The sequence below is a fragment of the Acanthochromis polyacanthus genome, chromosome 16, assembly GCF_021347895.1.
Source record: "Acanthochromis polyacanthus isolate Apoly-LR-REF ecotype Palm Island chromosome 16, KAUST_Apoly_ChrSc, whole genome shotgun sequence".
NCBI lineage: Eukaryota > Metazoa > Chordata > Actinopteri > Pomacentridae > Acanthochromis > Acanthochromis polyacanthus.
In genome coordinates this window covers 15,242,154-15,268,245 of record NC_067128.1, presented here as the reverse complement: position 1 = coordinate 15,268,245, position 26,092 = coordinate 15,242,154, and the positions used below count along the sequence as shown (strand labels likewise).

General features: G+C 40.1%; 1 protein-coding gene across 1 annotated transcript; it reads left to right on the top strand.

Moving 5' to 3' along the window:
* Positions 1–30: 30 nt before the first annotated feature.
* flvcr1 (FLVCR heme transporter 1) lies at positions 31–22,332 on the top strand. Its single transcript, XM_051960643.1, has 10 exons — positions 31–1,248; positions 3,023–3,167; positions 3,858–3,998; positions 4,767–4,834; positions 6,203–6,306; positions 7,904–8,014; positions 9,642–9,747; positions 10,183–10,294; positions 10,376–10,443; positions 13,646–22,332. The coding sequence occupies exons 1-10, from the start codon at positions 550–552 to the stop codon at positions 13,742–13,744; spliced, it is 1,653 nt and encodes a 550-aa protein (XP_051816603.1). The 5' UTR covers positions 31–549; the 3' UTR covers positions 13,745–22,332.
* The last annotated feature ends 3,760 nt before the right edge of the window (positions 22,333–26,092 follow it).

The following is a 26,092-nucleotide window of genomic DNA, read 5'->3' as shown; positions in this document are numbered from 1 at the left end:
AATGTTTAATTCTAATAATTAGGATTTAGTACGAGCAGTCTTCCTAAATTATTTGTATTGCTACAAGTCAGTAATATGAATGTTGCAGATGTACCAGAAGATTCAGTGATCATCAACGGGATTTTTTGAGATGAGGCTGAGTGTATTTTACTTTACTAACTGTTGCATCATTACATCCGAGCTTCCACATGGTCGCTGATTACGCTCACATACACGCCCAGGCAGCACTAGGAGATACTAGAGGCTGGAGCTGCTCTACTATTGGCTCGTCAGCATCGGAAGGCCGTGTGTCAGCGGCTGAACAAAAGATAGAGGGACCGGAGGGACCCTGAGCACCGGCAGACGGGCGACATGCCGGAGGACGAGACTGGTGATGGTCTCTGACGAGTAGGACGTTTTAACGTAGACTTCTTTCATATTTGTGTCTGTACTGTTCGCCTGGTTGACATTATTGTCCCATTCTAGCAGCTTGTCCTCTAACCGAATGAGGAAACCGCTGCTTCCTCGCTTCCTGTTTCTAATCTGTCAGAAAACGCAGAAACTCGCATCATGGTGGCGGGGGAGCTCGTGCAGGAGCATCTGCGCGCGGACACCGGCGCACCTGACGACATCGCGGTGAAGCCTCGCGAGCCGCAGGGACCATCCGAGCGGCGCGCGGATCACACACAAGGAGCTTCGCCGGCGGGCGCGGCCGAGGAGACGGACGCAAGCCGGGAGCAGGAGATCGAGAAGGAGGCGCAGCCGGATGAAAGAGCGGCGATGCTGCCTAACGGAGGAGGCGGGGAGGCGGAGGAGGGGAAGAAGCTGGAGACGAGACTGTACTGGCGCCGGTTCGCCGTGCTGACCGTTTTCAGCCTGTACTCGCTGGTGAACGCCTTCCAATGGATCCAGTACAGCATCATCGCCAATGTGTTCAAAGGGTACTACGGGGTGACCTACGGCGAGGTGGACTGGCTCTCCATCGTCTACATGGTCGCCTACGTGCCGCTCATCTTCCCCGCCACCTGGCTGCTGGACCGGAAAGGTCTGCGGCTGACGGCCCTGCTGGGCGCCGGCCTCAACTGCGCCGGCGCTTGGCTCAAGTGCGCCAGCGTGAGCCCCAAACTGTTCGGAGTCACCGTCACCGCGCAGGTCGTCTGCTCCGTGGCGCAGGTGTTCATCCTCGGCCTGCCGTCGCGCCTCGCCTCGGTGTGGTTCGGACCGCGGGAGGTTTCCACTGCGTGCGCGACGGCCGTGCTGGGGAACCAGGTCAGCTTGATAATTATACTGACTGATTATTGATGGGGTGTTATACAGTGTGTGTTTAGGATGGACTGCGGGTTGCAGAGATAGATTATTGGGCAGGATGGAGTAGACAGAGTTGAGGAAGTAGAGGAGGAAAGAGATGTAGGCATGAGTAGCGCCTAAAAAGAAGTGATGCAGTGACACAAAGAGAAAGAATACGGGCTAATACAGCCAGATACTACTTAAAACAGGGGTGTCAAGATCCGTTCCTGGAGGGCCACTATCCTGCATGTTTTAGATGTTTCCCTCTTCCAACACAGCTGATTCAAATGATCAGGCTCGTTGTCAGGCTTCTGCTGAGCTTGATGATAAGCAGATCATTTGAATCAGGTGTGTTGGAAGAGGGAAACATCTAAAACATGCAGGATAGTGGCCCTCCAGGAACTGAGTTTGAAACCCCTGACTTAAAATCACCTTTAAGGAGTACATAGACTTACAAGAGGCTGTGATTGTGTGGAATGGTTTGGTGGATAGTAATCAACCTTCAGGCATCAGTATAAAAAAGACAGAAAATGTCTGTCAAAAACACATTACATACAAATATTATAGATGCATAGATTCTCTTTTCCACTTTCACTAAGTAAATGTTTTAACCAGCATCAGACCCAATCATTTTCACTCATTTTCAGGATTGTAACCCTTTATTTGCTAGTTTGTTTACATGATGTTAATGAAATCAGGATTTGTGTTGATCATGTCAGTTTGGAATGTGTCAGTGACATTTTATGCAGTGTCAGATTACAAAAACACTCACTAGTAGGACCTTAGACAAAAATGTGTCTTGCAAAATAGGTGTCAGAAAAAAATGTTATACATTGATATTATTTTTCACTTTCATTCATTTAGATTTTTTATTCATCATCAGTACTGATCAAAATTACCAAATATTCATCCATTTTTAGGATTCAAATTCTTTATCTGTTCATTTACATGATGCCTAGACAGGAAGTATTTTTCATACACTGAATAGTAAGAGTATTTTTTGATTATCATGTGTTGTGTGTGATAATTATCACCTACGCTGATTTTGATTCATTCTTATTTTTGTGTGCTAGAAACTAGAAACTCGGTGCCATAGAGACAAATATGTCCACGTAAAACCACTGCTATAAATATTATATATCAATAGTATTTTCCACAATTACTAAACAGTTTTTAAACCAACATCAGTCTTAATCATAACTACCAAATATTCATTAATTTATAGGACTTTAACCTATTTAATGCCAGTTTGTTTACACACTGCCACTGTTGTTTTCAACAAAAGAAAAACAAAAATGGCGAGGATTTTTTTTATCATCAGTTTGTGATATAGTAGTCATTGGCATCAGTAATAATTCTTAGACATTATTTTTTATCTAACCTCCTGTAAGACGAAAATGTCTGCCTCAAGAAACTATCGTAAAATGTTATAGATGAAAATTAATTCCTATTTTTGCTTACTAACTTTTTGACCAACATCAGCATCAACCAAGTATTTGTAATTTTTGACATTTTAACCTCTTAAATGCCGTTTTTCATGTTTTTTTTTTTTATTAAAAAATATTGCGTGTAACTGTTTGTGTACATGGTCTAGTAAAGATGCATCATAGGAGCTGAGGTTGAAATATCAAAATACAACAAAACTTCCAAGTGTTTCATAATAAATGCAACTAAATGCTAAATCCAATAACAGGCAGAATAACACACAGCAGTAGTATTATTAAACAATACTTCTCTCTGTTTCTTTCCTCTGTAGCTGGGAACAGCTATCGGCTTCCTGCTGCCTCCAGTTTTGGTTCCCAACACACCTGATGATGTTGAACTGACGGGTCACAACATCAGCATCATGTTCTACGGCACAGCTGCTGTCTCCACGGTGCTCTTCGTCCTCACCGTTATAGGTACGCACCGCAATCACACACAGTCACACACACACACACTGCCTTGCATCATGGGAAGTGGAGTGTATTTACTATGTGTCCCCATCTGTTCTGTTTTCTGGAGATTTATGGTTCAGTTACCGCAAACTAGTGTGTAGAATACTCCAGAGACCCTCCACATTGGGGACGAGCGACTCAGGCCTAGAGTTCAGGATTACGACTGGAATAGGATTAGGTTTAAGGAAGACCTGGATTAGGGTGAAGGTTTTAGGTATATTTGTCTATTTCAACCAACCAATCAAATGCAAAGAAACTATCTTAGTTCAACACAAGTAGTTTCTCTCAATCTCTATCAGGCTTTTGCTGGAACTCACTAGTCATAAACCAAAATGTAAATAAATATTTATTAATTTTGGAGTTAAAAAAAAAGGTATGTTGGCTGCACAAAGCTGCCTCACTGTCACCTGTATACATGGCGGACTTCAACACCTTTATGATTTGATACAGTTAAATAAACCAGTTATAGCGAAAGAGTGGATTGTATGTTTGTAGAAGTGTTATGTGATATGTTGGAGTTCCTCAAGGAGTGTCTCTGTTCTCTCACATAGGTACAATCTGATATCTCACAGACAGACAAATATTACATATCTCTTTTGTCACTTAAAATAGTGAACTAACCTAGACTTAACAGTTTTTCTGCTTTTTCTGCAGTAATAAAGGACCGACCTCCTCTCCCTCCCAGTCAAGCCCAGGCTGTCCTACCCGACTCTCCTCCTGAAGATTACTCCTACAAACAATCCATTATCAACCTGATAAAGAATAAAGCCTTCATCCTGCTGCTAGTTAGCTATGGTAAGTGTGAAACAACTCTCATTATGGGCACATTTAGACATCGCTTTTCATATTTTTTTTAACTTTTAGTCTGACATCCAGAGATTGACTTCCAGTGACTAAAACAGTACAACAAATCCAACAAATTATCAATCTTTATACGGTTGTTACTAAAACTGTATTACTATTTAGTAGTACTACCATTACCACTACATTTACTACTAATACAGCTAATATGCTGTTAAGCTTCTACTTCAGTTTTGTTATTATTAAGACCTTTTGCACATGTGGCAGGACACACACTCCCCTCCCCTCCACACTTCTGTTTTCTCCTGTGTTTGACAGGCAGAAGTGGATGAGTGTGTTTCTAATGTCGTGCCAGTTTGACCTGCATGCATGATTACTCTGATTGTGTAACTTGGCAACATCCACTCAGAAATACACACACACACTTACAGGAAATCATGACCGTGTCCTAGACAAACAGTGCTGGACACACGTAGCAGTTCACCTACAAATGTGCTCCTTAGTAACATTAATTAAAGAGTAGAAGAACCTCTGGAATAAATACATACGTTTTACTGTCATGCTGTTATTCTAACATTCAGTTTGTGTATCTACTGTATGCGTGGCTGTTTTTTAATTTAGAATTAGGCTTGAAAACCCCAGACATGTCTAACATGAGAAAATTCGATTAAAAATTTAATAGATTCACTTCGTACATAAGGCAGCACTCCCAAAACTAACTCTCAAACGCTCGGATCCCTCTTTGTTTCTCTCCGTCTACAGGTATAATGACTGGTTCCTTCTACTCCGTCTCAACACTTCTCAACCAGATGATCATGGCCTACTATGAGGTAAAACACAAACAGCCTTTTGTGGCCTCACTCTTGTCTTCTTTATCTACAGATGGCTGTCAAATTAGAGATACAACCTGAACCATTGAACCCCTACAGTGAGGGGATCTGGTGGCTCTGTTATGCTTTGTGGGTGACAGTGACTCACTCTTAGGAAACGATGATTCACTAAATGGTTTGAGATGGTCACCAGGTCCAGGTCTCAACCCCATTTAATATCTATGGGAAGTTTTGGACTGAAATGTTAGACAGCATTCTTCATGACATCATCAAAGCCCCAAATGAGTAAAATGCAGTCATAAATGCTATAATCATTAGCATATTACTCTGCTTTATGTTAATGTGTTGTAACATACTAATTTGGTTTGCCTAAGTTTAGCTTTTTCACAACATTTTTAATTTCTTCCACATGCATTTATAAAAAGCACAATAAATGTCATAAATTATTGTTACATGCATTATATGTTGTACTAAAGAGCAAAGTGAGGCACAAAGAAAAACCCTCAGTTCACTGATGATCTTTGTTGATTGAATGAACGATCTACACAATGGAGGAACAGAAGTCTGCCATTGCACATTTTCTCATTGTGTCATCTTATTGTCAGACATCTTTGTATACTTTTGTATTATTCAAGTTCCTTTTTGTGTTTAAAATGCAGATACAAACAGGTGGATGGAAATTGGACAATAGATAGACAGAGAGAGCAGGGGATGTATAAAGAGAGGGACCGAGAGAGACAAGAACAGAGCAACTTCTGATGATGAGGGATGGGTTTATTGTCTGTGGCTCTGAGTTCATTAGCTGCTTTCACGCATGCCTGCTGCCCACCACAACACTGTCAACACACACACACACACACACACACACACACACACACAGAGAGAGATATCCATGAGAAGCAACAACAACAGAGAAAAGGACCGATTCAATCACTCTAAACACTTCTGCCTCTCTTACTCTGTCTCTCTCTGATACTTTACGTACAGTGAGTGACAGAAAGGCTGATGTTCATTCAGATTCTGTTCATCATTGCAATGCACACTACCCTCACATACAGAGATACAAAAAGATCCTTACCCTTGCATGAACTTATAAAACTCTTTGTCTTTCAGCTGAACTGTCAGATGACTCAACAGCTCTCTCCCACCAGAAACACTGTGAATTCCTCACTCCCCCCCTCCCCAACTCACAGCCCTCATTCAGTTTGTACTTATAGAACATGTGACTGGCTTATAGTCCACCTGTACAGACAAGCTTTGCGTTTCTGATGAGATAAACTGAGTTTAACGGCAGAGAAATGCCCATTTCGTCAGCTGTTTCTTTTCACTGTGTTTCTGACAGCAACCTGTCTCCTCTCCTCCCCTCAGGACCAGGAGTTGAATGCTGGGAGAATCGGTTTGACTCTTGTTGTCGCTGGGATGGTCGGCTCCATCCTCTGTGGCCTGTGGCTGGACCACACAAAGACATACAAGTAGGCAAAACACACACACAAGTGTACATTACATAAGCATCACAAATTTTCACCCCATAGTAATATCTTCTAGTAACGATTAAAAAAAAATAAGTTTGTGGCCTTGAAAAATCCGAAACAGTTATCACACTGCTGCATGTATATGTGCACCTAAGTATTGCACATATACTTATGTGATTGCTGAAGATTTTAGACCCTGATAGCATGGATTTTCTGGATTTGCGAATTGGAAAAAGTCTATCTCGAGGTGTTGGACAGAGTTGAGATCAGGGCTGCTAGACAGTGGACAGGATGTTATCATGCTGAAACAGGGCCTTCACCAAATCACTGTCACAAATTTGGAAATACACTGTTATCTAAAATATTATTGAGCCATAGTATTCATATTTCTCTGTTTTGTATGTATGACCTCACACTAGGAGAGCAACTATAGTCAAATGAAACCTGAGGCAATCACATTAAACAAAGTTTCAAGAGATGAACCATTTGGACCCAAAGCACTATTCGGGCTGCTGTTCTCCTGTCACATTTTTCCTCACTATGGGCTCAGTTTTAACTGCAGCATAAAATGCAGCATCTCTATTGAAGCAGCACAACCATGAATGGAAGCAGAGAGAACTCAGTGTCTGATTATTTATTTTACGAAAATTGAAAAAGCATGGAATCTGCACGTGCAACACTGTTACAACACAGCTACTTCACATACTGTAGACATTTTGTTACTTTCACTTTCACTGTTTCTGTACTTCCTGTCCAATTTGCTCTGTGTAACCAACACTTGCAGTTCCCTACGTTTTTGTGGTGTGCCTGTTGGTCGCAGGTGTGTCTCTTCTGACTTCACTGTTGCACCCAGTAGCAAAAAAAATCTTATTTTTTGCAGTGTGTGGTTTGTGCAAACACTTTATTCTTGGCTTTTTTTTAAAATGCGACCAAAGCACATCTGTAGACACTTTATTACTTGCACTTTTTTTGTTTCTGTACTTGTTTTCAATTTGCTCTGTGTAACCAACACCTGCAGTTCAGCCAAAAGTCCATACATTTTTGTGTTGTGCCTCTTGATCGCAGCTGTTTCTCTACTGACTTCACTGTTGCACCCAGGGGTAGAAAAAAAATCTTAATTTTTTGCAGAATCTGGTTTGTTTTTAAATGCGACCAAAGCTCGTCACACATGATCAGTTCAGGATGTGTCCGATTCGAATGATTCTGTTTCACTTTTTTGACTCTGATAAATAGTTTGATCTTGAAGGTTTTTTTTACGATGACATGCAATTCAATTAAATTGTGATCCCAGCCAAACAGCAGTCTGGTTGAGCTGGTCTAATTCAATTTCTGCAAGCAAAACTGTAATGAATCATGTCTCTGCAGCTTTATTCAGCAAAATCAAAAAACTGAGGTTTTTCCATGCACTGAAAATAAAATCAGCCATATTTTTTCATCTGGTCTATATGGCACACAAGTGGAAAGAAAATTATTAATTATTATGGTGAGGATTATTACAGAAATAACAGATATTATCTGTGATTGGTGACTGCAGGATTTTCAGTAAACATAATCGAGTGATTGTGGTTCTTCTTGTGTTTGTGCTCCTCTTTTACAGGATGACCACTCTAATCGTTTACATCCTGTCGTTTCTGGGTATGGTGGTCTTTACCTTCACTTTGAACCTTGATGACATCTACCTGGTCTTCTTCACTGCTGGAGCCCTTGGGTAAGACTAGCCCTATTTATTACACAATTAGTAACATTATAGGTATTTAAATATAAAATATATATCTATCCATTTGTATATTTGAACATGTTTTGTTTTTGTTTTTTTTTTTTACATTATTTCAGTACAGATTTGTATTTGTCTAAGTAAAGAGTATTTAATGATGAAACTACTTTCTTATTGCACTTGCAACACCTAGTAGTTGTACTGCATGTATTTTTGTCCAGCTATAAGTAGAAGTACTGTAAGACAGGACCTATGTTTCGAGGCTGTACAGTCTCATCTTGTATCAGGATTTGACCTTGAAGGCTGTGGATGGGGAGTCGAGGTGTGGAGGGACGGGGGCCACCAACACATCACATCGCCTCGGTTACATCAGAGGCTCCATAAAAACTAATGGCTGTAGAGTTTACATTACATGCCCCCTCCCTAATATGGAATCACAGGAGTGCCATGTCAAAATATAAATAAATAAATAAATGTGGAAATATAAAGAGAAATAAATAAATAAATGTGGAAATATAAAGAGAAATAAATAAATTATTAAAAGGAAAAAACAGAAAAGGTAAAAGCAAAGACAAAATTTTCCTATTTATTTATTTGTCTTTATATTTCCACATTTATTTATTTGTCTTTATATTTCCACATATATTTATTTATTTGTCTTTATATTTCCACATTTGTTTGTTTGTTTATTTATATTTTGATGTGGCACTCCTGTGACTACATACCTTCATGCTGTATCGCCATTAAAACCACTGACCTTCACATGAAGACATGCGAGTATGTTCTCACAGTAAAAGCCTGTGTGTTTGTAGACAGCACTTTCTATTTGCCGAAAATTAACCGATGGCTGTAAAAGTACATGATGGATTTCATGCCTGGTGATAAATACTGAACTATAGTTATGAAATTCCACTACACTAATGATTTTTGTTGACATTTGTAAACTCATTGTTAAAAAACTAATTCTTCTTGCCAGTGCCTATATGGTCTGTTGCAGTTAATTTAGTTGTATACTGATGTTTTCTGACAGAATAGCATTCATAAATTAAATGTTTTCTGCAGGGATTAGCGGGGATCATACTGAATGATATTGAGAGCAAGAATTCACCCAACCTAATCCGTTGTTGGTCATATTAACAGTTATTTGCAAGTTTAATTGCTGTTAATTAATCAAAAATGGTGTTACAACTAAGATTTTTTTTTTTCCATAAATGCAGTATTGCAGTCTAAACGACCTCAAAACAGAACATTTGTGGTTGTTTTTCTACTAACTCTCATGGTAGGTTTCCTCCATGTATTCTTACAGCCAGTCAGTGCTGCATTTAAAACAGATACTGAAGTCGCAGACTGATCTGTCTCTTTACACTGTTTTAGGTTTAAACACACCTGCTGAAGATATGAAGCCGATGCTATGTGGGTGTTTACATGTAAATAAACATACAGTGGGTCCACAAAAACAGTGTGTTAATTGCTAAGGGTCCGAAGTGTCAGAAAATTAAGCACCAACAGTGTGTGACAGCATAAATCTGATCTGAATCTGTGAAAGCTTTATTAAAGGCTGTAAGTGCACATTCAAGCAGAATGTTAATGAACTTTGTTTTCTGTGACTTCTGTGTTTCAGGTTCTTTATGACAGGTTACTTGCCTCTGGGCTTTGAGTTTGGGGTGGAGATCACCTACCCAGAGTCTGAAGGAACATCGTCCGGACTCCTCAATGCTTTCGCTCAGGTGCTTTCAAGATTCTATATTATGTGCAATAATTTCTCGGTTGAAACAAATAGTGAATAAGGAAGACAAACCTTGTGAAGATATTTTGAACCTTGTGGTCTCTCGCTTGTATTTTGCGAGCCACATCTGGAGAGAAACCTGCTGTTTTCTGCAGAGAATACAGCCTTAACAAAGCATTATTTCTCCCAAGTGAATACATTTGGAAGCATTTGAGGTTCGAAGAGACAGCAGATAGAGATTTTTGATAACAAAGGACCAAAAAAGCAAGAGTAAAGGAAACATAAATTCTTTGTCTCATAGCTTTCCAGCATCTTATTGTATACCACTAATGACTCCAATGTTTTAATTTGTCAAACTCTCCAACTTTTAAGGATCTGTATGTATTTGCATTTGTTTGCTGGCCTCTTATGTGTGTTTGTTTGTGTGTACTTTCAGATATTTGGGATCATTTTCACACTGATTCAGGGAAAACTGACCACAGACTACAATCCACTGGCTGGAAATCTCTTTCTCTGTGCCTGGATCTTCCTGGGAATCCTTCTCACTGGTAGGCAGTGTGTGTGCGCTATGTGGTCATTTGTGCACGTCAAACTGATTAACTGTAATGTTTTATTGTTTTATGTTTCAGCCTTAATTAAGTCAGAACTGAAAAGACACAATGTCAACATGGGAGCAGACAGCAACCACCTGCAAGCAGTAAGTACCCAGAATTCACATTGTAGTTTACAGCATCTTACATATGTTAGCCACTTTGCACAGAGGTGTTTTTTTTTTTTTAGAGCATTCATGTTCTTTAAAGTCCTTCAACCAGTAAAGTTCCTCATTCTCTGAATAGTTTGAGTTTTTACATGAAGACAGAAATATGTTAGTTCACACGCTTCGAGAAAAGCGAAGTAGAAGTCATGACTATTCAAAGAAAGTTTGTACGTTTGATCCAAGAGCTTCAAATGTCAGAATTATTTGGCAGCCAAGCAGTGAAGTGAATCAGGTGGGATTCACAGTGCATGCTTCAGGGGTAAAGTCATGCACTACCAAACAGAGTTGTTTCTGTGTTTCTTCATGTTTCTTGCAGTGGGAAGTTGAAATACATTCGACTTCTCAACCAACAGCACATTAACATCTTGTCTAAGTTCCAGTCACTATGGTGAACATACAAGCAGAGACGGTGTCAGACACGATCACCATGAGGGGTTAAAGCTGGAGTAGGTTTTTTATTTTTTAGCATCATTGGGGGAAAATTGCGTACGTACATTACAGCAGCTTGTAATTTAAGTGTCCAAGAGGAAAGTAGACTTCTGCAACCCTTCCTGGCTATAGTTTAGAGCTTCAGAAAATCTAACCTGTAACAGTAGATTTTAGCCAATTACAGCACTTTTTAGAGATCAAATGAGACAGTTTAAATAAGTAGAAAGTTCATAGTGAGAGTAGAATATGGTGGGTTAGACAGATGGCTTTCACTTGGGAGGTCTGGGTTATAATCCCACCTGAAGTCACTAATGAATGTTGACTTTTACCTTCCGTCTGTATGCATTTGAAGCACATGTTTGTGTGGAGGGAGCACAGTGGGCTGGGACCTGGAAATCTAGAAAATTTGACCCCCTCCAAATTGCTTTCATTTTTGTTTTTCTTATAGTAGAATAAAAATCCAGTTCAACAAAAAAATATCAAGTCAAACGGTCTATTCTTTAAAAAGTTAGGCCAGTAAAAAAAATTGATATTTGAGCTTTTCATTCTATTTCTTTTTGAGAAATTAATAATTTTTACCTGAGATTTTAACAATATTCAGGTTTACCTGCTCCAAGTTTTCTTAATTGCTTAAATTTAGAAGATTTCTGCAAAGTTTGAAAAAATATAGTAAATTTTCACTTTTTTTCTGAGACTATTTTCATGTACCACCCAGAATATTTTCACTTGCCATAAGCCAGATATGGGAAAGTATATATTTTCTGAAAGAATAGGATGTCAGGTGTTGAAAAATACAAGTGTCAGAAAATCTGGCTTATGGCGACTCTCTCAGATCAAATTTTACTGAAGAAGGTCGAAGTTCTCCTGTGTGGACCTTGGGCGATTGATGTTAACACGTATGTATCGAAATTGTAAGTAGTACTTCTAATATACACATACTTTGCAGTATAAAAAGACTTCTAGATGTCTCTAAGTGTAACAACTGCCTTCAAATTTTGAAAATGGTCATTTAAGTCATCAATTTAGGGCAGATTTCATTAAAAATCTCCCTGCAGCCTTAACTTTTTAATATAATTTAAAGATATCTATTTAGATGTATTCCCAAGTATATTGCGGTTGAAATGAGCCCTCAATCACTACCAGGGGATGATTTTTAGCCAAGATATTACATTTTTTCCAAAAAATAAGCCGAGCAGCCCACTGTGGGGAGGGCTGTATTGTTTCTGCCTTTTTCCTGACTTTCTAGTTCCTTCTCAACCTTGAATATTTCTCTTCCCTTATGCTGCTCTACCATTTTATGCGTCCCTCTTCGTCTGTGTCCTGTGGAGTGCCCTTTGGAGACGACAGCATTTCGTCTTCCTCTTTGTTCACTGTTTTTCCTCCTACTAGCGTCCCCTGAAGTGACCTCAAGACAGATTCTTGAATCTTCCTCTGCTTTCCCTAAACAAAGTCCCACATCACTTTGGACATAAAGTCTCTTTCTGTTTCTGTCCTTGAATTTGTTCATATAAATTCTCCTTGACAGCAAAATCCTTTCACTTTTGTCTATAATCTCGCCACCTGCTGATAATCTTTAATGATTCGACTTGTCTATTTTCCTCAGCTTTGCAAAGAAACCTTCAGACAAGCCAGGTCATTAATTCTGTCTCAAGAGTCTTCAGTCAGGCTTTTTACCCGCTTCCCACCATCCTGCTGAGTCACAGCTGAAGTTCCCTTCACCCAGACTCGCACTCCTCATCTTTATAAGCGCTCAGGTTTCGAATGTAGAGATCACACAATCACGTTTGAGTTTTTTTCGTTCATTGTCAGAACTTTTTTTTTTTCTCACAAATGTGGCCTCTACAAAAAATCGAATAACATGATTTGTCCCAATGTTCCACTAACATGTCCTCATTTTATGGCACCATCTGGTGGTAGAATCAAGAATGACACTATGGTCAGCACTGATTTTATTAGACTGAAGCGGCACAAGAATGTGCGGAAACTCAGTGGGATGAATCAGTTTTGTTCAGAATAATTTAAAAGACACCAGAATTCTATAAAATGTGCACTTTATAACTACAATTAAAGATGTTTTTGCCTGCTCCTCTGCAATGAAACAAATGCAAAAGTGACACATGATCTTGTTTTATGATTATAAAAGGAGCTTGATGAACAAAAAGATACATATAGCTATGAAGTTAAGATTTAACTTCAAATCAAAGCAAACTAACTGCTGCTGTACCTAAAAATGCTGTGCTGTTATTTATATTACATTTTCTGCTCCGTAGAGGCACAATATTTACTCTTTGCTTTCTTTTGGATGCCTCATACAGCAAGAGTCAGTTTTCATGAGCTCAGTCATAGCTACATGATTTAGGTCTATTTTTTTTTACACCTACTTATTTTAAATGTTCTGTTTCAAATGCGGTTTAGCGTTAGTCTTTATACTTGTTACACTACACCTGCTATTAGCTTACAGAAAACAGGTGAGGTGACATGATTTTATGTCACTTAGAAGCAGCCCAGATACACTTAGTTCCAAGTCCAGGTTTTTTTGCTCTGGATCTCCATTTCATGAGAGCTATGATACACCTTGTTAGCTTCATCAGAGCAGTAGCCACTTCAATTTGATGTGTGTGAAATCCACTTATTACACTTTCAAAACATCATGAATGCTTGAGTTACTGTTTCGCTGATTGCCGTTTCATTAAATGTTCTTTCTGTCTCCTAGCTTCCTGCTGAGTGTCTCGGGGACTGCCCTTTAGAGAAGAAAAGCAACGGAGTCAAGCTGGAGCCCTCAATCAGCTTCTCCCGTGAAACCGCACTGTGACCTGCCAAATCACTGGACAGCTAAGAAGGTCCCCCTGCTGCCCCGGGAAACACGCCGGCGCCACAGTCTAAGTGAAGTTCCACAAAGGTGCACCTGATTTTAATTGCAAAGTATAATCTCCTCAGTAACTGGAAAGCTGGAGTTCTCCAGGCGTGCACCACCTCTAATCGAGCACAGCCACAATCTGTTGTGGATTCAGACCAGGGGACCAACATGCTACAGATGGAGTTGAACAATGCTCCATTCTAGCCTTCAAAGAGCCACTGAATGTCTTCAGGCTTCTGACATTTGCATTGAGGAAGCCTCACTGTGGGTTTCCTCTTGGAGAGGTCACTGTGGATGCATAAAATTAGTGTGCAAGCAGTGACATGCAGAAGAAGCTCCACTGCACTGTAAGTGAAGCATGGCATTTAGTTTGGTTGTTTTATGTAAATGCAGGTTTGAAGGTAAACAGGCTGGTAAAATGAGCTTCCAGGTCCTGGATGGCTATCACTGGTTTCCTAGTGGGATTAGAGGAGCAGGTGAAGAGGGCCATTCTGCTTGGTTTTGCACTGCAGCTACTGCACCGGGCCAACACTTCCTGAGTTTACTTGAATTATTTTTTTGATGCTCTAGACCACATTTGTTTGTGTTTCTTTACATGTTGATAATCCAACAGGAGCTTGGACTCCGATTCAATCCTGAAATCTGTTCTGCTTCAGTTAAGGATAAGCAGCATAAATCATGTTTATTTTTCTAAGAGGCAGCATGTATTTCAGAATGTCCAAGATGCAGTTCATTTTGGATACTTGTAGGACTAGTAATAGCAGTGAATGCATCTTCCTTAGTTGATTTTTTCTAAAATAATCATGGAAATTCTCACAGGTTTTTATTTGCTGGTTCTTTAGGACAGAGATATTTACATATGAATGTGCTTTTCTTTTTTTCCTAGATGGCATGTCAGTCTGTGAATGTCCGGTCAATGAGGAAAAATAGGAAACATTTCTGTCTTTCAGATTTCAGGGGTGCATCCCTCTGCTTTTCCTTCATGTCCTTCCATTTACTCTCTACCACACTGGGGCAAAGAGAGAGGACTGGAGGTGGAGGAAAGTTATGAAGGGGTCCAAACTGACATCATAAATCTAAACCCTTTACTCATGATTCACATCATTCAAGTAGTAAATGATAACCAATCTGTTGAGTCTTTATCTACAGGCTTCTTTATAAAGTGATGTATTTTAGTCATTGCAATGGTCAGATTTTAAAATATATTTTCACCGTTTTTAACCTTGGGCCTTGTTTCCCCTTCTTTTTAGTTTTCAGTAATTAATAGACCAACAAATATGTTTTCTATAGGTCCAATACTGAGTGAAAACACTTTAACCAGTAACTGTGGAATGGCTGCAGTGAAATTTCAAATAGGTTAAAACCTTGAGATAACACTACATGCACTCTGTCTGCAGCAGGTCTCTCTGCTCAGCTTTTTTCGTCTGTCTCTGTAGGAATCCTCTCCAGGATGTTATCAGACACTTAAAGTAGCATCTGAGTCTGTCAGTGGCAAAATCCAGCACTTTGACATGGACAAATTCCCCATCAGGCAACATTGCAGCTGTTTTTCCAGTGCTTGTTAAAGCTTTCTCACTCCACAGTGGATCGGTTCCAAACATTTTTGTTTCTTTAAATCATTTATGCCCAAAACATCAAAACAATTGGGCCCAGGTTTAAAAGTACTGAGATTATCTTTTAATGTGAAACAGTGGCTATCACAAAAAACAAATGATGCATTTGAAGAAAAGTTAAACTCTAAAAAGATTTTTAAAACAAACAATTATGATGTCAGAGAAATAACTTCCTGCATAATTCAAACGTAGCATGTGGTGGATACAACATGTGGCTGACTTGTTCAATGACAACACAGATGTGCTGCTGTGTTTTCCAACTCAATCCACTACAGAGCAAACAATGTGAAACTGCTCTGAGTTCAGTGCACAATGAGAAACACGCACAACTTTGTTTTATACTCAAATGCATGATTTTAGATGTGTTTTAAATGTTGACTGTTGTCCGTTATTACACTGAGAATCTGTGTGTATAAGCTGCTGTTGGTGAGATGTGGAGGAGTGACAGAAAGCCGCAAGCAGAGTGGAAACGGAGAAGCACAAAACACTTCAGTTTCCATTTCATGTTGTCTCTCATGTATATATTGATTTTTGCTGAAATAATTTGGCTTTTTTAATCTTTTTTTTTTTTTTGTAACTCAGAAGTATGCTTTTTAAACTTTTATATTAATGCTGTTAACTTCTGCTTTGCTGACACTCAGCCTACATCCACTTCTTTGTCCAAACTCTTAAACCCCGTCAACAAGGCATTCATTCTGCTGAGTATTTGGAACTAATGGGACCCTTTACTAAATGCATACCAGCTCGCACAGGTTTTCAGGCAAACAAAACTATTCAGAAATGATTCCACAACTTACAAGTTACTTTAAAGATTCTGATTGAGCCAACTTAATGTTTAATTTAATTAAATTATGTGTTGTTTTGACTTAAAGTAAGGCTTTATTGTTCCCCACAGTGGCAATTTGTGAGCCTCACAGCATATTATGACCCAACTTCACCATCGGCAACAATAAAGTAATAGACATGAATTAATCACGGTTCTTTTACTGTAAATTTTGATGCATATTTTGCACTTTTGTGCTTTCTCATAAGTACAATACCTAAAAGATTTGAGCGCGTCTTCCATTACTCTGATAAAGAGTGCATTAGTTGGGAAAGAAAATATATATTTAGGGATTCTTTATTTTATTTTACAAATAGCAGTAATTCCACCACATCTGTACCCCAACAAGCTTCATGTCAGTTAACTTTTTTAGTCTTTCCTGGAATTGGCCTCAAACCACTACTGCTCTGTTATGACAGTTTTAGTTTTTTCCTGTTGTCTTCACTTATGGGCACCAAAAAATATTTTTTCCTTGTCTGAAAAAAAAATCCCAAAATTCAGCCAAAACAATCCCCCAAATTTCTGAAAATTTGCAAAATCTTTAGGAAGAAAATTCCAATAATTCCTTAAGTTTCCCTTAAAATTTTGATTTAAAAAATCCCCCAAATGTGGCAAGAAAATTCTTGTAAATATTTTTTTAAAAATTAGTAAAAATCTTCCAAAAAATCCCCAAAATATTTAAAATGATTACATATCAGTAAAACTTCTAATATTTGATTTAAGAACGTTCACTAAAGAAACTTTTTTTTTTTTTTTACATGAACACATTCACTTTTTTATTATAACAGCCATGATAGCAAGTTGTATAAACTCCAACACAAACAGGTGTGGCCCCTGCCAAATGTAGCACAGAAGACATTTTACATTTTTCTAGGTCAACATGACCATTGCACAATAAAATCCAAAAAAAGACACAAAATCCAAAAAAAAACCTACCTTCAAACAAATTTGCTGGAATCAAGTTCCAAATACAAAGATAAATCTTTAAATTAAATTTAAGTGCTAACATTATTGCCATTAACTAACAACTGCTATAGAGAACATAGAACATCAGCCAACACAGAGCTGCAGAAAATGGCTCAGGAGACTCAGCCTGTAGGATCAACAGCCTGGGTTAGTGGCATATCCTCAGGGGGTTTCCTCGATGACCTCAGTTTTCACCTCAATCAAGGTCTCGAGGTCTTGAGTCTCTGGCACACATGCCGATATCTCCATAGAGATGGGCAGAGACACACTTTCTGGTGTTTCCCAGCTTGAGGGCAGAGACAAGGATTGTTGTGTACCCTCTGGAGCCTGCTCAACAGGGGGTGTAGTGAAACTTCTCCTGGTCATCTGGGGCCTCTCTTCAATTTTACATCCTCCATTGTCCTGTGCTGTGGCAGCTACTTCATTCCTGACCTCCTGATTTCTGCACTCTGATCGGTATGTATGGTCACTGTGGTCAGTCTCACTTTGCACGTACTGTGATTTCATTTTCCTCAAGTAATATTCTGCTATGGATGAGCTTAGCTTGTTAACCTGCACCTGACACTTTGAATATACATCGAGCCTCTTTGAAATGGCAGATTCATGGGATTTGCCACTGAACTTTAGTCTCTTCTTCCAAGCCTGACGTTGAGCTGATGTGACTTCATCCCCTGATGAGACTTCAACCACTGATGATGAACACACAGAAACATTCGAGTGTGCTGCCCCACGTCTTCAACGCATGCTCCTCAGCTCCTCAGAAGACAGTGACGAGTCTGAGTCAGGTCCATCCACATAAATGGGTTGCTCGTCTTCTGAGCTGGTCTCTATTGAGTCACTGTGGCTGGTTTCATCCTCATCACTGTGGCTGGTTTCATCCTCATCACCTTTCATCTGTCAGACATCTTCAGGGCTTTGAGTCTTAGCCTCCTAGTTTTGTATGCCATCACTTTGTCAGGCAGAGCCACATAAAACCTGTCAGCTGTACTTGGATCATGGCACATGGCTTTTGCCACCTGCTTGCGCTCCTTTTCGGACAGGTGTCGGGCCGTTTGAGTTAAAACACTGCTTCGGATTTTATTGAAGTTGATTGCACTCTGCATTCCTGCATCCTCCCAAGCCAGGCTCAGGGTGTTTGAGGGCTTCAAAATATGCCTGCCAGCTTCTGTGTGGAACACAAACTTGCTTCCCTGAGCAAGGTCACAGCATTGTCCATTTGTCATTGCTTCAAGCCATGAAAACTCTTCATTGTTCAGGGCAAGGGAGGCGTGGTCGTATATTTGGGATGGTGTGGGAGACGCCAAGGTGCTGCCTCAGGTTAGTAAAGCTGGAAAAACATAGTCCACATAGTTTCTTGCTCATCTTTCCAACAGTGGCGGCTGATAAAATATTTTGGGGGGGGGCGTACTAGCCGACGGCCATTACAACACAACAAAACAATTACTTGAAAATAAATTTTGCTCTCCTCTCCTTCAGGCCAGCAAATTTATCAATGACTTTCTGATTTAAATCTGTCATTTCACAAACAAGTCTATTTTCCATGGAGAGCATGGCCAAGGCATTCAGCCTTTCCTGGGTCATGGTGTTTCTGAGAAAAGTTTTCACTCTTTTCAAGGTTGAGAAACACCTCTCTGCGTCAGCTGTGGTCATGGGTGTGGTGATCAGGATCCTTTAAAGATTGACAGTTTCCGAAAAGACAACTTCAAGATTGTTCTCCATGAACAGCTGGAATAGGTCCAGTGCACCACAGCAGGCTCTGGACTAAGGCTGGACCCGAATATCCGAATATTCGTTAGCTACGGCACTATCCGGATATTAATTTGGTATCCGAATATTCGCCCCATGTATATAACATATACACATATGTCTATGTGATCACCCCTTCCTCCCCCCAGACAAAAATATTCGGAGCTCGTCTCTTCCCTGCGCCTTCGGCCCATTTCGGCTCATTTCGGCTCCTCCATTCGTGTTTGTAAACACCACCTGAATGGCCGGGTGGCTGCTGACTCTGAAGTCACGCTTCACTTCGTTGCATAAACACAAGACAAGATGCTGAAGACTGGTGTTTGGGAATTCTTCAGTTTAACTAAAGACTAAACGAGGGCAAAATGTGGACCCGGGAGACCAAACGAACGGATCCGACTATTCGGGCCTTCTCCGCTGCCGCGCCGCCGCACGAACCACACGAACGGATCCCAATATCCCAATTTCTGTAAAGGATAAGGAGAAGTCATAATAACCAAAAAGGGGAAAGAGATCATGTTGAAAAATATGATGATCATATTACTGACAGGAATACTTATTACCTGATGTTTTCGATGTCCTGTTCAAACTGCTGGATGCTCACTTTTATGTGGACTACATCTATGTTCTTCTTCTGGAGCTTGGCATAGAGGAGGTCCACGTGTGGCATGATGTGGTGAAAAAGTTCCAGAAAGAACTTAGTCCTGATGTTCCAGCAGCATGGCCATGGCTCCTCCCTCTCTGATGGTACTGGCATCAAAGTCACCTGAGTCTCGTATGTTCTCAAAACACTGAGTGAAATCCTCCCTGTGCTCAAACAGTGTTGATGGCTCGGCTGTGAAAGTTCCATCTGACATTGCTGGATGTTGGCAGTCTTTGGGCCACCATTTTATCAAGAACAGCTGTACGCTTGGGTGATCTGGGAAAAAAAGCTAGCAAATCCACCCAGGTCAGAAAAAAAATTCTCACCTTGGAAATGTGAGAGGTGGCCTGCTGCATGATCAGGTTGAGTTGGTGTGCATAGCAGTGGATATAGTGGGCATTTGGGTACACATCTCTGATTTTCCTCTGAACACCTGCAGTGGCACCCCTCATCACACTGGCTCCATCATACGCCTGGCAGATTAGCTTGCTTTTCTGATCCTCGGGAATGATGGCAGCAAGACGCTCTGTTAATGCAGTAGCAGTGGACTCAGACGTAGCTGACTGCAGAGGAATGAATTCAAAAAAATCTTTCCTGCACACTGTGTTTGTCATCAATGTAGCGTAGTACAAGCACAAGTTGTGACTGTGTTGAAATATCTGTTGTCTCATCTGCCTGGATTGTCACAAAAACACTCTTTTGGGCTTCTTTAATTATTTGCTCCCTTGCAACAGACAACATACAGTCCAGGAGCTCATTTTGGACAGTTTTTGAAGTACCCTTAAAAACTGGCAGTTTCATGGTGCTCTTTCAAAGCTCCATCCAGAGAGGCAACAAAATCCACCAACCCACGAAATATCCCAGGGTTAACAGAGCTCTCACTCTCATCATGGCCACGTAAAGCCAACTCAAAGGCCCCACAAAATTTCACACAGTCTATTATCCTGGCCAGTATTTGATGATTTGTCACCTCTTCACTGTGTCTTCTATTGCCAACTCTGTAGACCTCATCTAGTTGTTCAGCAATGCTAACACGGCCAAAAAACTGTAGCTTCATGCTGTTTTCAAGGTGGCTACGGCTACCTTCATGTCGTTTGCATTTTTCAAAGAGATGTTTCAGGTCTCTGAGCCCCGTTGTTGTCCACAGAACTTCAGTGCTAACACTTTGAAAAAGCAAGCAGGAAAAGCAATACAGAGTATTGCTAACTTCACGTCCAGCTAGCCAGCTGTGTTTAGCATAACACAGGCGGGAGAAGCCCCGGGTGTAACTCCGTCCACGATCACTTGCCTGCTGCTGGATTTGTAAATCAGGTTGCTCCGGTCCTAGCTCCTTTATCGTTTTTTTTTCTTTCCTCCAGCAAACGCCTCGTAAAAGGATTATTTCGTAAAGAAATAACCAAATTTTCTTTTGCTGCCGCCATCATCTTCTGTCTTGTTGTTGTGGTCTTCCTGTCGCTCTCCGTATGTGTCTGTGTACGCTGCCAGGGGTGACTTTCATTGACGGGTATCATGAATCAATCAGATCAGATGAAAAATGACCACCCAAACGCGCTGATTCGCCAGGGACGCAGAGAGCTGCACCTGGACGACAATCTTTAAGTAACCAATTAGAGACCAGTATTAAGTCACATGAAAGCCAAAAGTTTTAGAATGTACATGCACTCTCATTTGGCAGGCGCCCCTCGCTATTGAAACGTGTAAAACAACCCTGAAAAAAAAATCAATATGGAATGGAAAGGCTTAAAAAAATAAAAATGAGACCCATTGTATGAGTGAACACTGTGCAGATGTGTTAATTACTTTAAATACGTATTTATGTTTACTGTGTCAATACCTTTTTCACAAAATCTTGATGGGGCGGCGCCCTAGCGCCCCCTATTAACAAGCGGCCACTGCTTTCCAAACGGGTAATTCAGGAAACTGTTACCATCAAGTCCTCATGGCTGCATGCTTAAAGAAACATTTTTAACATTTCTTTTTTCCACCAAAAAATGTTCGAAAATTTCACAAAAATGTTAAAAAAAGTGGACATCAGAAGTTTCATTGTGAAAACATTTTTTTTCTCCCACATTTTCAAACTTTAAAACGGGTCAATTTGACCCTCAGGATGATACGAGGGTTAAAGAGCACAACATTTCAAAGACACTGTTGTATAATTAATGACTTCATAGCATTTGGCAGTGACAGATGGACATTACAACATCAGGCGTTTGCTCATTTTTCTCTAAAATACTTACATTTTTATACTTTACCTTTAACATGGTAGCATATGTCTCCAAACCACTATTAAAACTTCTGTTTAACTACTTCATGGCTAAAATAATTGATTTGCTTCTGCTCTTTTTGCAAGCCTAAAATATTTTATGTAGAATATTTTTTTAGGAATGTTTGACGCATTCTTCTGTTTTTGGTTCTTAGCTAATGACGATTAATCTTTTCTTTGTCTTTCCCAAATTTTTGTAACAAGAGCTTTTGTAGGGCACGTAAGTCTTGGCATCTGGTCATATAACTTATTTTTCATGTCAATGCAGACTATTTACCTGTGAATAAATTAATTATTGTAAAGGGCACTGAGTGAACGTTTGAGAGGGTGAATGATTTGTAGTGCTCTGGTTGGTTTGGTTTGTTTGGGCGGCCACATTTTGCTTGTCTCCACCTTGATATGAACATTTCTCTATATGACCAAAACTCGTCATGTGAAATTAGTAAAGCATATTTACGTGTTGTGATACCGTATTAAACCTACTAAATTTGTTGCATTGTTTCATCCTCTGTTAATTCTATACTGTATCAACTGGTTTAAGTTGCAATAGCTTGCATTTTAACATTTTAACTGTTGTCTGACATCTTTGTCAGAGGGCAAAGTTGGTTCTATAAAAAACAAAAACACCTCAGGAGCTGCAGCTCTGCACTTTTGTCATGTTAGTCTTTTTTTGTCAATGTCTAAACAGAGCAAAACCCAATTCTTAGTGTCATTCACTATCTTGTCTGGTACTCAGCCTCTATCCTGATGGTTTCCACTGAGGCTGTCCGCCAAAAAGTGAAAAAAAACAACAAAAAAAGACAAAACACCAATCATATGTATGAAATGTAATATTTAAAATTGCTCTGGAATGTTCCAAAACAGGTGGAGTTGCAGTTAATATAGACATTACTCAAAGAGAAGGAAAAGGTGCACCTGAAGGACTTTTAGCAGCAGATTAGCACACATTTGGTGATGGATGTAGTGAGTTTTTCCGACAGCAGAAATGATGCATCATCAACTCAAAATAAACAAGAAAAGCACTGAGAGAGTGCAGTACTCTTCCAAGGCTGTTCATCCCCCGTATGGCATTGTCAGAAATGCTGCATTTGTTTAATAGTCATTGATGATCAGAAATCACAGCAACTCAGAATCTTGCCATTTAATATAGATCTACCCACAAGCTAAATAGGTAAATAAAAAAAATACCGTGCGGTGAGCACAGGCGTGTTATAAATTATGTTATGTACACACGTGGACAAAATTGTTGGTACCCCTCAGTTAAAGAAGGAAAAACCCACAATTCTCACTGAAATCACTTGAAACTCACAAAAGTAACAATAAATAAAAATTTATTGAAAATTAAATAATCAAAAACAGCCATTACTTTTGAATTGTTGATTAACATAATTATTTTAAAAAAACAAACTAATGAAACAGGCCTGGACAAAAATGATGGTACCTCTATAAAGATTGAAAACTATTTGACCAGAGTGACATGATTAACTCAGGTGTGTCATTTAATTGACATCACAGGTGTTTCCAAACTCATAATCAGTCAGTCTGCCTATTTAAAGGGAGACAAGTAGTCACCCTGCTGTTTGGTGAAAAGGTGTGTACCACACTGAACATGGACAACAGAAAGCGAAGGAGAGAATTGTCCCAGGACATCCGAAAAAAAATGATAGACAAACATCTTAAAGGTAAAGGCTATAAGACCATCTCTAAACAGCTTGAAGTTCCTGTGACAACAGTGGCTCATATTATTCAGAAGTTCAAGACCCACGGGACAGTAGCCAACCTCCCTGGACGTGGCCGCAAGAGGAAAATTGATGACAAATTGAAGAGACGGATCGTTCTAATTGTATCCAAAGAGCCCAGAGCAACCTCCAAAGAAATTAAAGGTGAACTCCAAGGCCAAGGTACATCAGTGTCAGATCGCACCATTCGTCGTTGTTTGAGCCAAAGTGGACTTCATGGGAGACGACCAAGGAGGACACCACTGCTGAAAAAAACTCATAAAAAAGCCAGACTGGAATTTGCAAAAATGCATGTTGACAAGCCACAAAGCTTCTGGGAGAATGTCCTTTGGACAGATGAGACCAAACTGGAGCTTTTTGGTAAGGCACATCAACTCTATGTTCATAGACTCAAAAACCAAGCATATGAAGAAAAGAACACTGTCCCTATGGTGAAACATGGAGGAGGCTCAGTAATGTTTTGGGGCTGCTTTGCTGCATCTGGCACAGGGTGTCTTGAAAGTGTGCAAGGTACGATGAAATCTGAAGACTATCAAGGCATTCTGGAGAGAAATGTGCTGCCGAGTGTCAGAAAGCTTGGTCTCAGTCGCAGGTCATGGGTCTTCCAACAGGACAACGATCCAAAACACACAGCCAAAAACAGCCAAGAATGGCTGAGAGAAAAGCGTTGGACTATTCTAAAGTGGCCTTCTATGAGCCCAGATCTGAATCCCATTCAACATATGTGGAAGGAGCTGAAACATGCCATTTGGAGAAGACACCCATCAAACCTGAGACAACTGGAGCTGTTTGCTCATGAGGAGTGGGCCAAAATACCTGTTGACAGCTGCAGAACGCTCATTGACAAATACAGAAATCGTTTAATTGCAGTGATTGCCTCAAAAGGTTGTGCAACAAAATATTAAGTTATGGGTACCATCATTTTTGTCCAGCCCTATTTCATTAGTTTGTTTTTTTAAATAATTATGTTAATCAACAATTCAAAAGTGATTGCTGATTTTGATTATTTAATTTTCAATAAATTTTTATTTATTGTTACTTTTGTGAGTTTCAAGTGATTTCAGTGAGAATTGTGGGTTTTTCCTTGTTTAACTGAGGGGTACCAACAATTTTGTCCACGTGTGTATGAATAGCGAATCATGTGACCTTGTGTGAATTAATGCAGGCAGCTCACACATGTTCACTTGTCATGGTTACAGTGACGCCGTGGCGCTATCTTGCAATGATACAGAAATTTTTGGATCAAAACTATAAGCCACGTCACTGCCAAATTCTAATGAGGTGGTCCTTGTGTCATTTCTGACCTTCCCTGAAAATTTCATCTAAATCGTTTGTCAGTTTTTGAGTGATGTTGCGCACAGACAGATTAACAGACAAACGTATGCCGATCGTCACATAACTCTGCCATGTTCCTCGACGGCGTAACAATAGTGTCCACTAGTGTTCACAAGTACTTGTAACATTTTTTGGACAGTAAGAGAGCTCGGTGAGAAAGAGGGACAAACACATTAGGTGTTAGCAGGATGTATTAGTTGCTGGTTTTTCATGGGTTGAGACTCTACCCAACTACCTCCTCCAGATCTTAAGGGGGGACATTGAAGCATTCCGAGGCACAATTGCTCCAGTGTGTCCTGGATCTCCTCCTGGTGGGATGTGCTTGAAACACCTCAGCTGACTCTTGATGCGGAAGAGAAGCAGCTGTACAAAAACAAGTGTTGAACCCTGCCCTACTGGTGTGCTCACATCCCAGCGGCTGGCTCAGTCTCACTCTTTTAGAGCAGACTCTGAATTTTGCAGTTTATCTTAAATCTGGTTTTTTATATATATATATATATATATATATATATATAATTTGGAAACATTTAGTGTTTCTGAAATGGAGCTGACTCAAAGTAAAAATCATCCATCCATTCTCTATACACCGCTTTATCCTCACTAGGATCGCTGGAGTCTATCCCAGCTGACTTGGGCGAAGGCAGGGGACACCCTGGACAAGTCACCAGTCTGTCGCGGGGCTACATATACAGACAAACAATCACACTCACATTCACACCTACGGGCAATTTAGAGTAATCAATTAACCTCAGCATATTTTTGGACTGTGGGAGGAAGCCGGAGTGCCCGGAGAAAACCCACGCATGCACAGGGAAAACATGTAAACTCCATGCAGAAAGATCCCAGGCCCAGGCCGGGATTTGAACCACGAATCTTCTTGCTGCAAGGCGAAAGTGCTAACCAGTACTCCACTGTGCAGCCCAAGTAAAGATCACTCATCACTTTTTTACAAAACACACCACTTCATTTAATCACACTTGCAGCTGTACACTTCGCTGATACAAAATCAACTTCTCAATTTTGTCCTTCACTTTTATGGATGTCGTCACTTCTCAATCATTCATCAGTCACATAAACTTCCGACACTTTTAGAAGCACAACAATTTCATGAGATCACAAAGCACAATCTGCATCCGAACACAACACACGAGGATTTCAAACATCCAGCCAGTGTCTCT

Bases quoted from the DNA above. Each gene is read 5' to 3' on its own strand.
- flvcr1 (XM_051960643.1), top strand. From the start codon at position 550: ATGGTGGCGGGGGAGCTCGTGCAGGAGCATCTGCGCGCGGACACCGGC. The intron at 3,999-4,766 runs GTAAGTGTGAAA...CTCCGTCTACAG, and splicing joins CCTGCTGCTAGTTAGCTATG to GTATAATGACTGGTTCCTTC. The intron at 10,295-10,375 runs GTAGGCAGTGTG...TTTATGTTTCAG, and splicing joins CCTGGGAATCCTTCTCACTG to CCTTAATTAAGTCAGAACTG.